The sequence below is a fragment of the Numenius arquata genome, chromosome 6 (genome assembly GCF_964106895.1).
Source record: "Numenius arquata chromosome 6, bNumArq3.hap1.1, whole genome shotgun sequence".
NCBI classification, from domain to species: Eukaryota; Metazoa; Chordata; class Aves; order Charadriiformes; family Scolopacidae; genus Numenius; species Numenius arquata.
The window spans coordinates 31256014-31269264 of record NC_133581.1 but is presented as its reverse complement, the minus strand read 5'-3'; the positions used below and the strand labels follow the sequence as shown (position 1 = coordinate 31269264).

General features: G+C 52.9%; 1 protein-coding gene across 1 annotated transcript; it reads left to right on the top strand.

Moving 5' to 3' along the window:
- AKAP5 (A-kinase anchoring protein 5) lies at nucleotides 1–1389 on the top strand. The gene has a single exon (XM_074149914.1). The coding sequence runs from the start codon at nucleotides 1–3 to the stop codon at nucleotides 1387–1389; it is 1389 nt and encodes a 462-aa protein (XP_074006015.1).
- The last annotated feature ends 11862 nt before the right edge of the window (nucleotides 1390–13251 follow it).

Sequence of the window (13251 nt, the reverse complement as noted above, 5' to 3'; positions counted from 1 at the left end):
ATGGCAAAGGCAGCTAAGGAAATTCAAATGGAGAACCCCAGAGAGGTAGAGACTCACAGCACAGGGGCCACGTGCTCCCCGTCGGAGGAACAGGCAGAAAAACCCTCCATGCTCTGTTTTAAGAAGCGGAAGAAGTCCTGTAAGAAGGGACTGACCGTGAAAGATGCGTGTGAAGGAGCCTTGGAGGAGAAAAGCCAATGTGTCAGCACCGACCACGGGGAGGCCAAAGTTTCTAATCAATCACGGTCCTCCAAGGGAGCCTGGGCAGCCATCAAAAACCTCGCAAGACCTCGGAGAAGGCAAAAATCCTCCTCGCGGAAGAAGGTGCCTTCGGATTCCCAAGTGCAGCTGGAGACTGACGCCGAGGAGAGCTGCACGCAAAGTCTCCCAAAGAAACGGGCAAGCTCTGGGGTGAAGATGCCCTGCGTGCGGTTCTCCAGGGGCAAGAAAAAGCTCAGCCCCTCTGAAGCAGTGGAGGAGACGGAGGACAGCATTCAAGCAAATGAAGTGGCGGGCGTTTTGAGCAAAGCTAGTGAGGAGCCAGAGGATTTGGCCCTGGCAGACAAGTCTGAGTCCCTCAGCCCAGTCCCTGCGGAGAAAGAACAGGACGCAGTGAAGGAAAGCGTCGGGAAGAGCGAGCCCTTGCCAGAGCCCACACCTGATGCAGAAGAACCTACCGAGAGCACCACTCAGTCAGAGATAACCGATTCAGAGACACTTAAGGAAACGACCCAGGAAAAACTGCAGGAGGGGAGCCCACCCCAAACCACAGTCCCTGCGGAAGGCAGGGAAGTTGCTCCTGAAGCGCCCCTTCCCACGGATCAACCTGACAGCCCCCCTGAAGCCCCCGAGGTGCAGGAAACCCCTAACATCTACAAAGAGCTGCCTGAAGAGGGTGAATCGGAAAAAATCCTAAATCTTCCCGAGGAGAGCAAAGCCAAAGAGACCCTAATGGATTTCAGTCAATCGGGGCTGAAAGATGCCGTGGCCAGCGCGCAGGGCTGCTCCAGCCATCAGGTGACATTAGAAGCAAAGGCGGGCGCCGGCGTCAGCATTGTCATCACTGTCACCGAAGCTGAGGACTCCGACCACACCGACTCCGACCAGGCCTATGAGCCATCCCCGGTTTTGCACCGAAAAAAGCAAAAAGGGAACAAAAAATCCAGCGGGAGCTTTGATTTCGGTAATAAAGAGGGCCCCGAGGCTGGTGGCGGTCCCCAGGCAGAGGAGAAAGGTCCAGGCAACCAGGGGCACAGAACTGGGGAGCAGTACGAATTGCTCCTCGTAGAAACCGCATCTTCCCTGGTGAAGGCAGCCATTCAGTCCTCCATAGAGCAGCTGGTCAACGAAATGGCTCTGGAACAGAACAAACACAACAACTTTCTGTGATGGGCGGCAATGCCCACAAAATAAAATCAGTGCAGGGAGTGATTTAAAGCTCCGTTTGGCCTGGAGGAGGGAAGCTCGAAGGGCTCCTGGGGCCGAGGTGTAGTTAATTCTGCATGCCTGTTCAGTTGTGTGTCTATGTGAAATGGGTCCTGGGATGTGGGGCAGACCCTGCTACGTACAGCGTGTCCCCCGGGGCTGGGGCTTCAGGCCGTGCCATCAACCGCAGCTGCAGAAGAATGAAGGCGCTGCAGCGACTGTATTTTCATTTATGGGCATCTTTATGTCGAGGCCATGTTTCTGCCATCAGCCGTGCCAGGTTTCCCCGCTGCTCATGCTGTGGATCTGTATGTACCGTGTGTCCGGAGAGGCAATGAGTGCCTGACCCGCCGCTGGGCTGGATTCGGGACACGTTGGATGCGGGTGGAGGTTTGCCCTGGGGTTCCGCAGAGCCGAGAGAGGGTGAAGTGACCGCAATGTTAACACGCAGACGCCAACGCCAGCCAGGTTCAGGCTGCTGTTTAGTATTGCCAACAGGTCCTCGCTGCCTACAGATGCCAGAAACTGTGGTCACCCCCTGCTGTCCTGTCGCTTGAAGCCGGACGGTGGCAGCGAGCAGCGGTTTTTTTTTCATCCGGCCCCGTCCCCTGTCACAAGCAGCCCGTGTGTTTCCAGACATGTTAAAACATGGCGTCTGCCACTCGCCTTGCTCACCCCGGGCTGTGCGAATGCCAAGAGAACGACATCGCTTCATTTGCCGGGGACGGGGGGACGGAGGGGGGATGATGATGCCGGGGGGAGCTGTTCTCGCACCATTAAGCTCAAGGGGCAAAATTCCCAGCAGAGCGTGCCTGCCGCGGGGAGCCCCTCTCCTGCCTTCACCTCGCTTCACCCCAGCCGTGGTGAAGGCGCCCTGGGATGTAGCATATTTTTGATATGGTGGCATGTGATATAAATAGCAGCCAGCTGCGTGCGTGCTAGCAGTCAACTATTGTGGTGCCCAGGGACAGGACAAGAGGAAATGGGCACAAACTTGAATGTAAGAAGTTCCACCTAAACATGAGGAGGAACTTCTTTCCTGTGAGGGTGGCAGAGCCCTGGAAGAGGCTGCCCAGGGAGGTGGTGGAGTCTCCTTCTCCGGAGACATTCCAAACCCGCCTGGACACGTTTCTGTGGGACCTGCTCTGGGTGGACCTGCTTTGGCAGGGGGTTGGACTAGATGATCTCCAGAGGTCCCTTCCAACCCCGTGTGATTCTGTGATTCTATTGCCTCGGTGTCGGCATAGTTTGGGGAGCCGCGATGCGCTGCCAGCGCTGGAATGGCTTGAAGCGGGGAGGAGGTTTGGTGTGAGCGCTGCCGGTGTCCCCGGGTGCTGGCGGCAGCCTGTCCTCCACCGCTGCAAAGCCTGCCCTGACTCCGGTGAGCCCGGGCATCCCCTGGGAAACGCGCATTACGCCCGGCTCGCTGCTGCCGGGCTCTGGCTGGCTGTGGCTCGCCATGCAGCTTGCCCTGAAACAGGTGGAGAAACGCCAGAGGCATCTTACCAAAGTCCTCAGGGAAAAAAAAAAAAAAAAAAAAAAAAAAATCTAGCCATGAGGGCCTGGGGACACTGCCATAAAATGCCCAGACAGGCCAATTGCCATCAAAACCGACAAACTGCCCCTGTTCGAGAAGGTTTGCACCGGCGTAAGCGTGCGTGTGCAAGCGTCCCTTCTTAACTGCCGGCTCTCCAAGAGAAAAGGGGCCTTTTAATTAATTTGGGATTGCATCTGCGCGGCTGGGCGTTACCTACAGCTGCAGGCGAGTCGGCCCGTTCTGCTGAGAAAACCCTCCTGCGCATTTCTCAGCCGACGCAGAAACAGCAGCCTCGCTTGGCAATTGCTCACTGACCACAGGCGGGTGCACGGAGATTTCCCTTCCCAGCACAGGGTTTAACAGGATTCCTGTTAAAATACAAGGGCTGTAAACTTTCCTGGTGCGCCACCGCATTTTAAACTTCGATAAAGGATCTCTGTTGTTATGACGGGACTGCGAGCAGTGGGTGAAACAGCTTGTTTCTGTGCAAGTAAAACTTAGGAAAAATCAGAAGATGTTAAAGAAAAAAAAAAAAAATAGAAGTGTCATCTTTTTCTGTGAATTTATTTAATAAGTTACCAGATATCGATAATTCAGTGTGTACAATTATAATGGCTTTGTACTTCATACCGGTCCTTCCGGGTATTTTGCTATAGTTTTGAAAGGGACTTTCTAAAGGCTTTTATATGCACCTCTGGAGCTGCTGCGGTGCCCTGAGGAGAGCCACGCTGATGCTGGAGGTTGCCCATGAGATTACGCCGGGCACCGCGGCCGGTTGGTGCTGGGCAAAGGGCCGCAGCATCTCTGCGGAGCCCGGCTGGTTTCGGCTGCGGAGGAGGATGGCCGGGCTCTAGGTAAAGAAACGCAAAAAGACCCCCAGGGAGCCAGGCTGTCATCTCCCGTCAGCCCGCCGAGCAGTTTTGGGAGGATTTCATGGATTTCAGTATTGCCTTTTAGGCGAAACAGGTCTTCGAAAGAGGAGGAGAATGGCAGGAATGCTTTGGTCCAGCCCGGCCTCTGTGAGTGTTGCTCCGCGTCCAGGGTTGTGTTTGCATCCTTTCTGTAGCTGGTTTTTCCCTGGGTTATAGCTGTATATAGGACTGACGATTATTTCATTAAAGTTGGATGTACCCGTTGCTTTGTTGCCTTGTGATTGAGTGGGGCAGCTCCAGAAAGATCTTATACGCGAAAGGATAAAACTCACAGTGGTGCTGCGTTGTGTCCGGCTTTTGCAGGCAGCTGTGCGGCCAGCAGAGAGACATCTTAAAAGTTGGTAGCAGACCTGAAATCTTTGGAGGCCCGCTCCTTTTTATAAGGTTTCCTTTGGGTTGCTGGCCAGTCATTTCCATTCACGGGGTCCTGGCTGCCCAGGGACTCCGATAAGGTGTTTCTGAAGGATCACCACCCATCTCCAGTGGCTCAGAAAAGCCATCCTGCTGCCTGACAGTCAAATTCCCTGTCAGATGCCCCCACGCTGCCCGAGGGAAATGTTTGAGGCTCTGCAGACCGAGCGGGGTCGAACCCCACTGTGCCTGGGCTGGCTCGGCTCCTGCCGACCCCACGCGGGTGGTTTGGTTTTTCTCTGGGAGCTGCTGGTTCATGCTTTCTGCTCCCGGGGCTCCGGGTTGCTATTTCCAACCTATTTCTATTTACGGCTGAAATGGGCCCCAGACCCTAATTTATTTATTTATTTATTCATTTTGCATAACATCGTTCGTGTAATTTCTTGAAACACTTTATAGCGTAAAGAAGATATTAGAAAAAAGGTATACATTTTAATGGTGTTAACACTATTTATTCTTTCAGGTTTACGGAACTTGCAACAGCTGCTAATGACTTAATTAAGACTCTCTGCTCCTTCTTTATGATTGAGAGTTGAACATTAATAAACATTTATTCTCTCGGAGAAGGAATGGTAAATTTATTATTGCGAGGGAGTGCTGGGCCGGGGGAAGCTGTTGAGGACATGACTGCCCAGTTATGCCCGAACACCAAAGGGTGGCCTGGCTTTAGGACAGCTGAAATAAGCCAGAATCATAGAATCATAGAATGGCTTGAGTTGGAAGGGACCTTAAAGATCATCTAGTTCCAACCCCCCTGCCATGGGCAGGGACACCTCCACTAGACCAGGTTGCTCAAAGTCCCATCCAGCCTGGCCTTGAACACTTCCAGGGATGGGGCATCCACAACTTCCCTGGGCAACCTGTTCCAGTGCCTCACCACCCTCACAGTAAAGAATTTCTTCCTAATATCTAATCTAAATCTCCCCTCTTCCAATTTAAAACCATTACCCCTTGTCCTGTCACTACACTTCCTGACAAAGAGTCCCTCTCTGGCTCTCCTGTAGGCTCCCTTCAGATATTGGAAGGCTGCTATGAGGTCTCCCCGGAGCCATCTCTTCTCCAGGCTGAACAACCCCAGCTCTCTCAGCCTGTCTTCCTAGGGGAGGTGCTCCAGCCCTCTGAGCATCTTCGTGGCCCTCCGCTGGACCCGTTCCAACAGGTCCATGTCCTTCCTGTGTTGAGGACTCCAAAGCTGGACACAGTGCTCCAGGTGGGGTCTCACGAATGCAGAGTAGAGGGGTAGAATCACCTCCCTCGACCTGCTGGCCACACTTCTCTTGATGCAGCCCAGGATGCGGTTGGCTTTCTGGGCTGTGAATGAACATTGCCGGCTCACGTTGAGCTTCTCATCCATGAGCACTCCCAAGTCCTTCTCCTTGGGGCTGCTCTCCAGCCATTCTCCACCCAACCTGTATTTGAATGATGAATTTATGTATTTGAATAATACATAACCTTGGTTTCTTATAGCCCCATTCAGGTCCCTTTTTGGGGAATCTGGCTCTTCATCCAGGAGTCCGTTGCTTGCTGCCCCTCTGAATTATGGAAGGGGTTGCTTTGCAACAGCATCTCAATTATTTGCTTCTCCTGCTCAGCCCGTGGCCTGTGCCGTTGCTTTTCTCCCAGGTGTTTCCAGATCTCTCCTCAGCAGGGACAATTTGCCTTTATATTCAACAAGTCCCCTGTCCCCTCCTTTGCCATATAATTTTGAATATTTTCATTCCCCTCAGCTTTTTTATATTAGCAGCAAAGAAAAGAGTGTTTAAATACTGTAACTGGTGCTCAGGGGGAGAAAAAGCTTTTTTGTTGTGTCAACACTGAGCCCAGCAGAAAACAAATGTATCCACCGACAAGTTCCTTATGGAAATTGCTGGTAGACAATGAGGGCACAAACAAATATTGCATTTTCTTTCCTGCCCTGGGGCACCAACAGCGCGTTAGAAATGCACAGGCTGCTGAGGGCCGGATCTCCGGCTGCTGGAGGTCTCTGTGGCTCCATGCGCTTCAAAGGGCCAAATCTACAGCAGCCAGGAATTCAGTGTTTGAATTTAAGATGCCGACCCTGCGTTAATGATGGACTTTTTCATCTGTGTGTGCTTACGGATAAAAATGAAAATCGAAGAGTTGTTTTTCACAAACGTGTGTAAGAAATGGAGTAAACTCGTGAAATGCATGTGAATCCTGGTCTGTGTTTGGGATGGACAGATGATGGATGGGAGCTGGACCCTGCTGATGGACCCCCATGTTATGGGCAGCAAAACCCTAATACTGCCTGTCGTATAGACACAGGGTTTCAACAAGAGTAACTCAGAACGATGACATGCTCCAAGAGAACAGATTGATTTAAATAATTTGCTTTAATATTATTTTACTGATGCAGTTTTATTACCAGTGAAATGGTTCTTGTTAAGTCCTGTTGGGCGGTATTAAAATAATGAAATACTTCCATTTGCAACGAGATGAAATCTTCACATTAAATGTGATTTCTTTTACAAACTAATCAGATGATGTTATTTCTTACACAGTTATATAAACAACAATATAGGTTACCATTTTTTAGGAAGAACTACTTTCACATTTCTTCCTTTTTGCAGAGAATTGTGAAGGGTGCCATTCTTCTGCACTAAATAATGGGATTTTCCTGCAATGGGGCGAAAGTCCATTTAGCTGGAAAGTGGATTTTGGCTAAAATACCCAAACCCAGCATTTTAAAATAGGTTTTGTTACATAAAACCTGACAAATATGCTGCATAGAAAACAGGGGGAGCCTTTAAGAAAACATATTTTGCAATTCAAATTGCTAAGATGAAAACATCATCTGCAGCTAGAGCTGACTGGCAGTCACCCCATCCGTCCGTAAGTTAGACTTAGCGGAGATCATCCTTTCAAACCTCTTTATTCTGGAAGAGGAGACACTTAGAATCATAGAATCACAGAATGGTTCGGGTTGGAAGGGACCTTAAAGATCATCGAGTTCCAACCCCCCTGCCATGGGCAGGGACACCTCCCACTAGAGCAGGTTGCTCAAAGCCCCATCCAGCCTGGCCTTGAACACCTCCAGGGATGGGGCAGCCACAGCTTCCCTGGGCAACCTGTTCCAGTGCCTCACCACCCTCACAGTAAAGAATTTCCTCCTAATATCTAATCTAAATCTCCCCTCTTCCAATTTAAAACCATTACCCCTGTCCTGTCACTACACTTCCTGACAAAGAGTCCCTCTCCATCTCTCCTGTAGCTCCCTTCAGGTACTGGAAGGCTGCTATGAGGTCTCCCCGGAGCCGTCTCTTCTCCAGGCTGAACAACCCCAGCTCTCTCAGCCTGTCTTCATAGGGGAGGTGCTCCATCCCTCTGAGCATCTTCATGGCCCTCCGCTGGACCCGTTCCAACAGGTCCATGTCCTTCCTGTGTTGAGGACTCCAAAGCTGGACACAGTGCTCCAGGTGGGGTCTCACGAACGCAGAGTAGAGGGGTAGAATCACCTCCCTCGACCTGCTGGCCACACTTCTCTTGATGCAGCCCAGGATGCGGTTGGCTTTCTGGGCTGCCAGTGCACATTGCCGGCTCATGTTGAGCTTCTCATCCACCAACACCCCAAAGTCCTTCTCCTCGGGGCTGCTCTCCAGCCATTCTCCGCCCAACCTGTATTTGTGCCTCAGACTGCCATGACCCAGGTGCAGGACCTTGCACTTGGCCTGGTTGAACTTCATGTGATTTGCGGGAGCCCACCTCTCAAGCCTGTCCAGGTCCCTCTGGATGGCATCCCTTCCCTCCAACGTGTCGACCGCGCCACTGAGCTTGGTGTCATTGGCAAACTTGCTGAGGGTGCACTCTATCCCACCGTCCATGTCTCCAACAAAGATGTTCAACAGCACTGGTACCAGTACCGATCCCTGAGCAACGCCACTCATCACTGGCTGCCACTTGGACATTGAGCTGTTGACCACAACCCTTTGAGTGTGGCCATTCATCCAGTTCCTTATCCACCAAGTGGTCCATCCATCAAATCCATGACTATCCAATTTTGAGACCAGGATGTTGTGTGGGACAGTGTCGAACGCTTTGCATAAGTCGAGGTAGATGACATCAGTTGCTCTGCCCTTATCTACCAATGCTGTGGCAACATTGTAAAAGGCCACCAAATTTGTCAGGCATGACTTGCCCTTGGTGAAGCCATGTTGGCTGTCACCAATCACCACCTTATTTCCCATGTGCCTTGGCAGAGATACCAGGAGGATCTGCTCCATGATCTTGACCGACACAGAGGTGAGACTGACCGGCCTGTAGTTCCCCAGGTCCTCCTTCTTACCCTTTTTGAAAATGAGGGTTATGTTTCTCCTTTTCCAGTCAGCGGGAGCTCCAGCAGACTGCCATAACTTCTCAAATATAATGGAAAGCGGCTTAGCAACTTCATCCGCCAGCTCCCTCAGCACCCATAGATGGATTTCATCAGGTGCCATGGACTTATTCACCTTCAGGGTCCTTACTTCCCCACCCCTCCGCCACGGTGGGTGCCCCAGCAGGGTCCCTTCTGCAGGTATCAGTGTCCTTTCAGGTAGTGACTTTCCAGCGCAAAATCCTGTATTTGGTTGGTGTGGCCAGGTTTTGGAAGTGGGGGGCTACAGGACTGACTTCTGTAAGAAGCTGCTAGAAGCTTCCCCCATGTCCGATAGAGCCAATGCCAGCCAGCTCCAAAACAGACCCGCCGCTGGCCAAGGCCAAGCCCATCAGCGGTGGTGGTAGCACCTCTGGGATAATAATGTATTTAAGAAGGGGAATAACAGCAACCAGGAGAAAGAAGTGAGAGAAACAACTCTGCAGCCACCAAGGTCAGTGAAGAAGGCTGGGGAGGGGGTGCTCCAGGCACTGGAGCAGAGATTCCCCTGCAGCCCGTGGTGAAGACCATGGTGAGGCAGGCTGTCCCCCTGCAGCCCTTGGAGGTTAACGGTGGAGCAGATATCCACCTGCAGTCCATGGAGGACCCCACACCAGAGGAGGTGGATGCCCGAAGGAGGCTGTGACCCCATGGGAAGCCTGCACTGGATCAGGTTCCTGGCAGGACCTGTGGCCCTGTGGAAGAGAGGAGCTCAGGCTGGAGCAGGTTTGCTGGCAGAACTTGTGACCCCGTGGGGGACCCACGCTGGAGCTGTCTGCTCCTGAAGGACTGCACCCCATGGAAGGGACCCACGCTGGAGCAGTTTGTGAAGAACCCCATGCTGGAGCAGGGGTAGAGTGTGAGGAGTCCTCCCCCTGAGGAGGAAAGAGTGGCAGAGACAAGGTGTGATGAACTGACCACAACCACCGTTCCCTGTCCCCCCGTGCCGCTCAGGCAAAGGAGGTAGAGAAATTAGGAGTGAAGTTGAGCCTGGGAATAAGGGAGGGGTGGGGGGAAGGCGTTCTAAGAATTGGATTTCTCATTACCCTACTCTGACTTTTAATTGGCAATAAATTAAATGGATTTCCCTGAGTCCATTTTGCCTGTGATGGCGACTGCCGAGTGTTCTCCCTGTCCTTATCTTGACCCACAAGCCTCCTGTTTTATTTTGTCTCCCCTGTCCAGCTGAGGAGGGAAGCGACAGAGGGGCTTTGGTGGGCACCAGGGTCAACACACCGAAAGCCCTTACCGGCACACGGACACACCGATCATCACTTTGCCATTGTCCCCGAGAGCAAATTTTAATCTTGAGAGGGAAGCCACCTCTGCGATCTAACAACAGTCGTTCGTGTCACGTTCGCTCTCACTGTTTGTCATTTCAGCGAAGACACGAGGCTGAGGGTGCCGATGCGTCAAGGCTCGATGCCGTGACAGCTCCACGTGATGAGCGACGGGTGAGATGGCAGCCGGGTGGGAAGCGCAAGTACTCTTGACTCCTACGGTGCTTCGGAGCATCCCCACCAGGGAGGAGGAGGAGGAGGAGGAGCCATGCATCCCCTTGTTCCTGCCAGCAGCCTCAGCCGCTTGATTGCTTTCTGCCTGTCAAGAGCTCCCTGCACCAAGGTGCCGGGCGCTGCCGTTGCAGCACAGGCAGATGCTGCGCCGTGCTTCGTTGCAGCCCAGACAGCCCTGAGGCCACATTTGCATATAGTTTGCTAGCCGGAGCAAGGCAGGGAAGGCCGAAGCACCGAGAGCCTCTGGTCCCGAATCTCATAGAATCATAGAATCATCATAGAATGGTTAGAGTTGGAAGGGACCTTAAAGATCATTGAGTTCCAACCCCCCTGCCACTGGCAGGGACACCTTCCACCAGACCAGGTTGCTCAAAGCCCCATCCAGCCTGACCTTAAACACCTCCAGGGATGGGGCATCCACAACTTCCCTGGGCAACCTGTTCCAGTGCCTCACCACCCTCACAGTAAAGAATTTCTTCCTAATATCTAATCTAAATCTCCCCTCTTCCAATTTAAAACCGTTACCCCTTGTCCTGTCACTACACTTCCTGACAAAGAGTCCCTCTCCATCTCTCCTGTAGCTCCCTTCAGGTACTGGAAGGCTGCTATGAGGTCTCCCCGGAGCCGTCTCTTCTCCAGGCTGAACAACCCCAGCTCTCTCAGCCTGTCTTCATAGGGGAGGTGCTCCATCCCTCTGAGCATCTTCATGGCCCTCTGCTGGACCCGTTCCAACAGGTCCATGTCCTTCCTGTGTTGGGGACTCCAAAGCTGGACACAGTGCTCCAGGTGGGGTCTCACCAGAGTGAAGTAGAGGGGTAGAATCACCTCCCTCGACCTGCTGGCCACACTTCTCTTGATGCAGCCCAGGATGCGGTTGGCTTTCTGGGCTGCCAGTGCACATTGCCGGCTCATGTTGAGCTTCTCATCCACCAACACCCTGAAGTCCTTCTCCTTGGGGCTGCTCTCCAGCCATTCTCCGCCCAACCTGTATTTGTGCCTCAGACTGCCATGACCCAGGTGCAGGACCTTGCACTTGGCCTGGTTGAACTTCATGTGATTTGCAAAGGCCCACCTCTCAAGCCTGTCCAGGTCCCTCTGGATGGCATCCCTTCCCTCCAACGTGTCGACCGCACCACTGAGCTTGGTGTCATTGGCAAACTTGCTGAGGGTGCACTCTATCCCACTCTCCATGTCCCTGAAGCTTGTAGGGCAGCTGCGAGCCTGCGGGCACGATGCAGTGGGGTAGGGGATGGGGACGGCCAGGCATGTGCAACAGGCACAACAGGATTGCACACCTGCAGCCTGCTCGTTAAAGCGATGAGTAAGCGGCTCCCAACCGCACGGCTGGGATAAACAGAGGCTGCTAGGAGATGCTCGGCCCCTAATGACAGGCTTCGGCGCCTGCTCTGCCGGGTCCGGCGTTGCTGCGGGGCGGCGGAGGCGACCGCTGCTGGAGCGGGTCCCTGCCGGGGCGGCTGCAGGGAAAGAGGGGTGACGCTGAGCATCAGCCTCCACCCCCCGGCACGGCGGCGCTTTCGGATGGAGCTTGGTGGGGCTTCGCGCCCGACGCTGGCACCGAGATCCGGCTCCATGGTCTGTGCTTCTGCCTGTCGTGACGTTTCTTCCCCCTCATCACCCCTGATGGCTCACGGCCCTGGTTTCCCTGCCCCGCTGCCTATAGCTGGCTTTACATCCCGCAACCGGTGGGTTGCAAAGCCAGTGCCGGGAGCGCTTTACACAATGTTTTCTTACGCCATTTGTCCCAGAAACAGGAAGGTTAACATGAGCTAAAATTCACCCAACTGCCACTGGAAGCCTTTAGCAGCACTGCCCTGCGCGTCTCGGGAGGGTAAAGTCACGCGCAGGCTGCTGTGCTGCCCCAAGCCCTGCAAAGCTTCCCAGGGGCATCTCAGCTTAGGTGAAACCCCGCCTAATTCAGCAGACAAGGCTTTGAGCTTCGCTGAGACTTTGTTCTGAGGGTACAGCATCTGGTTTAGGATAGTTAGTGGAAACATTTCCTCTCTTAGGCTGCTTTTGAAGCTGTGTCATTACTTCTTAATGAAATATGCAAATCCTGTAAATGCCGCAATTGTGTCTCGGGCAATTCACTCCTGACGCAGCTCCAGTTGTAAATATATCGAACTCGCATGTAACTTAGGGCAGACGCACCCTCATTGCCTCTTTCCTCCCAATTTCTGATTGCTCACAACTTATTTTCCTGGTGCTGGACTTTTGGGAAGCGCGCTCGGTTGCAGTCCTTTTTGGCAAACCATGGCGAGAGAAAAGGGAAGGGAAGGGAAGGGAAGGGAAGGGAAGGGAAGGGAAGGGAAGGGAAGGGAAGGGAAGGGAAGGGAAGGGAAGGGAAGGGAAGGGAAGGGAAGGGAAGGGAAGGGAAGGGAAGGGAAGGGAAGGGAAGGGAAGGGAAGGGAAGGGAAGGGAATCCCAGTAACCCTGTTGTAACCCCAGTCTGTGCCGAAGGCAAAGCGATCTGAAGGTTTTTTTCCTCCTGCATGGAGATGGGGTGAACGGAGCCCAGCCATCAGCATCACCTCCTGGGCAGTCAACAGGCAAACGCTGGCAACAGTCTCCCCCCGCTGCCGAAAAATTCCAAGTGGAAGAGAAAAAAGCCAAACATTTGCAGATGAACATGGAGAGGGGGTGGGTTACCTTTCAAAGGATGACTTGTGCAAGTAACAGGCCCAAATCTGAGCCCAAATCTTCCCATGTTTTTATAAAACCTGAGCTGCAGAGCCCGCAGACGGGGTACTTCAACGCCTGCGGTTCGTCAGCTCTGCACCCTGGGCTCTGGGACCCCTTCGCAGCACAGGACAAAGCTCTGGGGATCCCCTGGAGCTTTTAGACTTGCCAGCCTCCAAGTATCACCACCCTGGGGCTTTCCTTGCCCAGACCCATGTGCATCTATCCACCAATCGCCGACATCTGGAAGGAACCACCGGTATCATTATTCTGCACACCGTGACAAATTCTTTACTGTTTTAATGAAAAAAAAAAAAAAAAAAAGAAAAACCTACAAGAAATGAATATTCACCAAGCCCAGCTGTG

Excerpts from the sequence above, each read along its gene's own strand:
- AKAP5 (XM_074149914.1), top strand. The coding sequence starts at position 1 with ATGGCAAAGGCAGCTAAGGAAATTCAAATGGAGAACCCCAGAGAGGTA.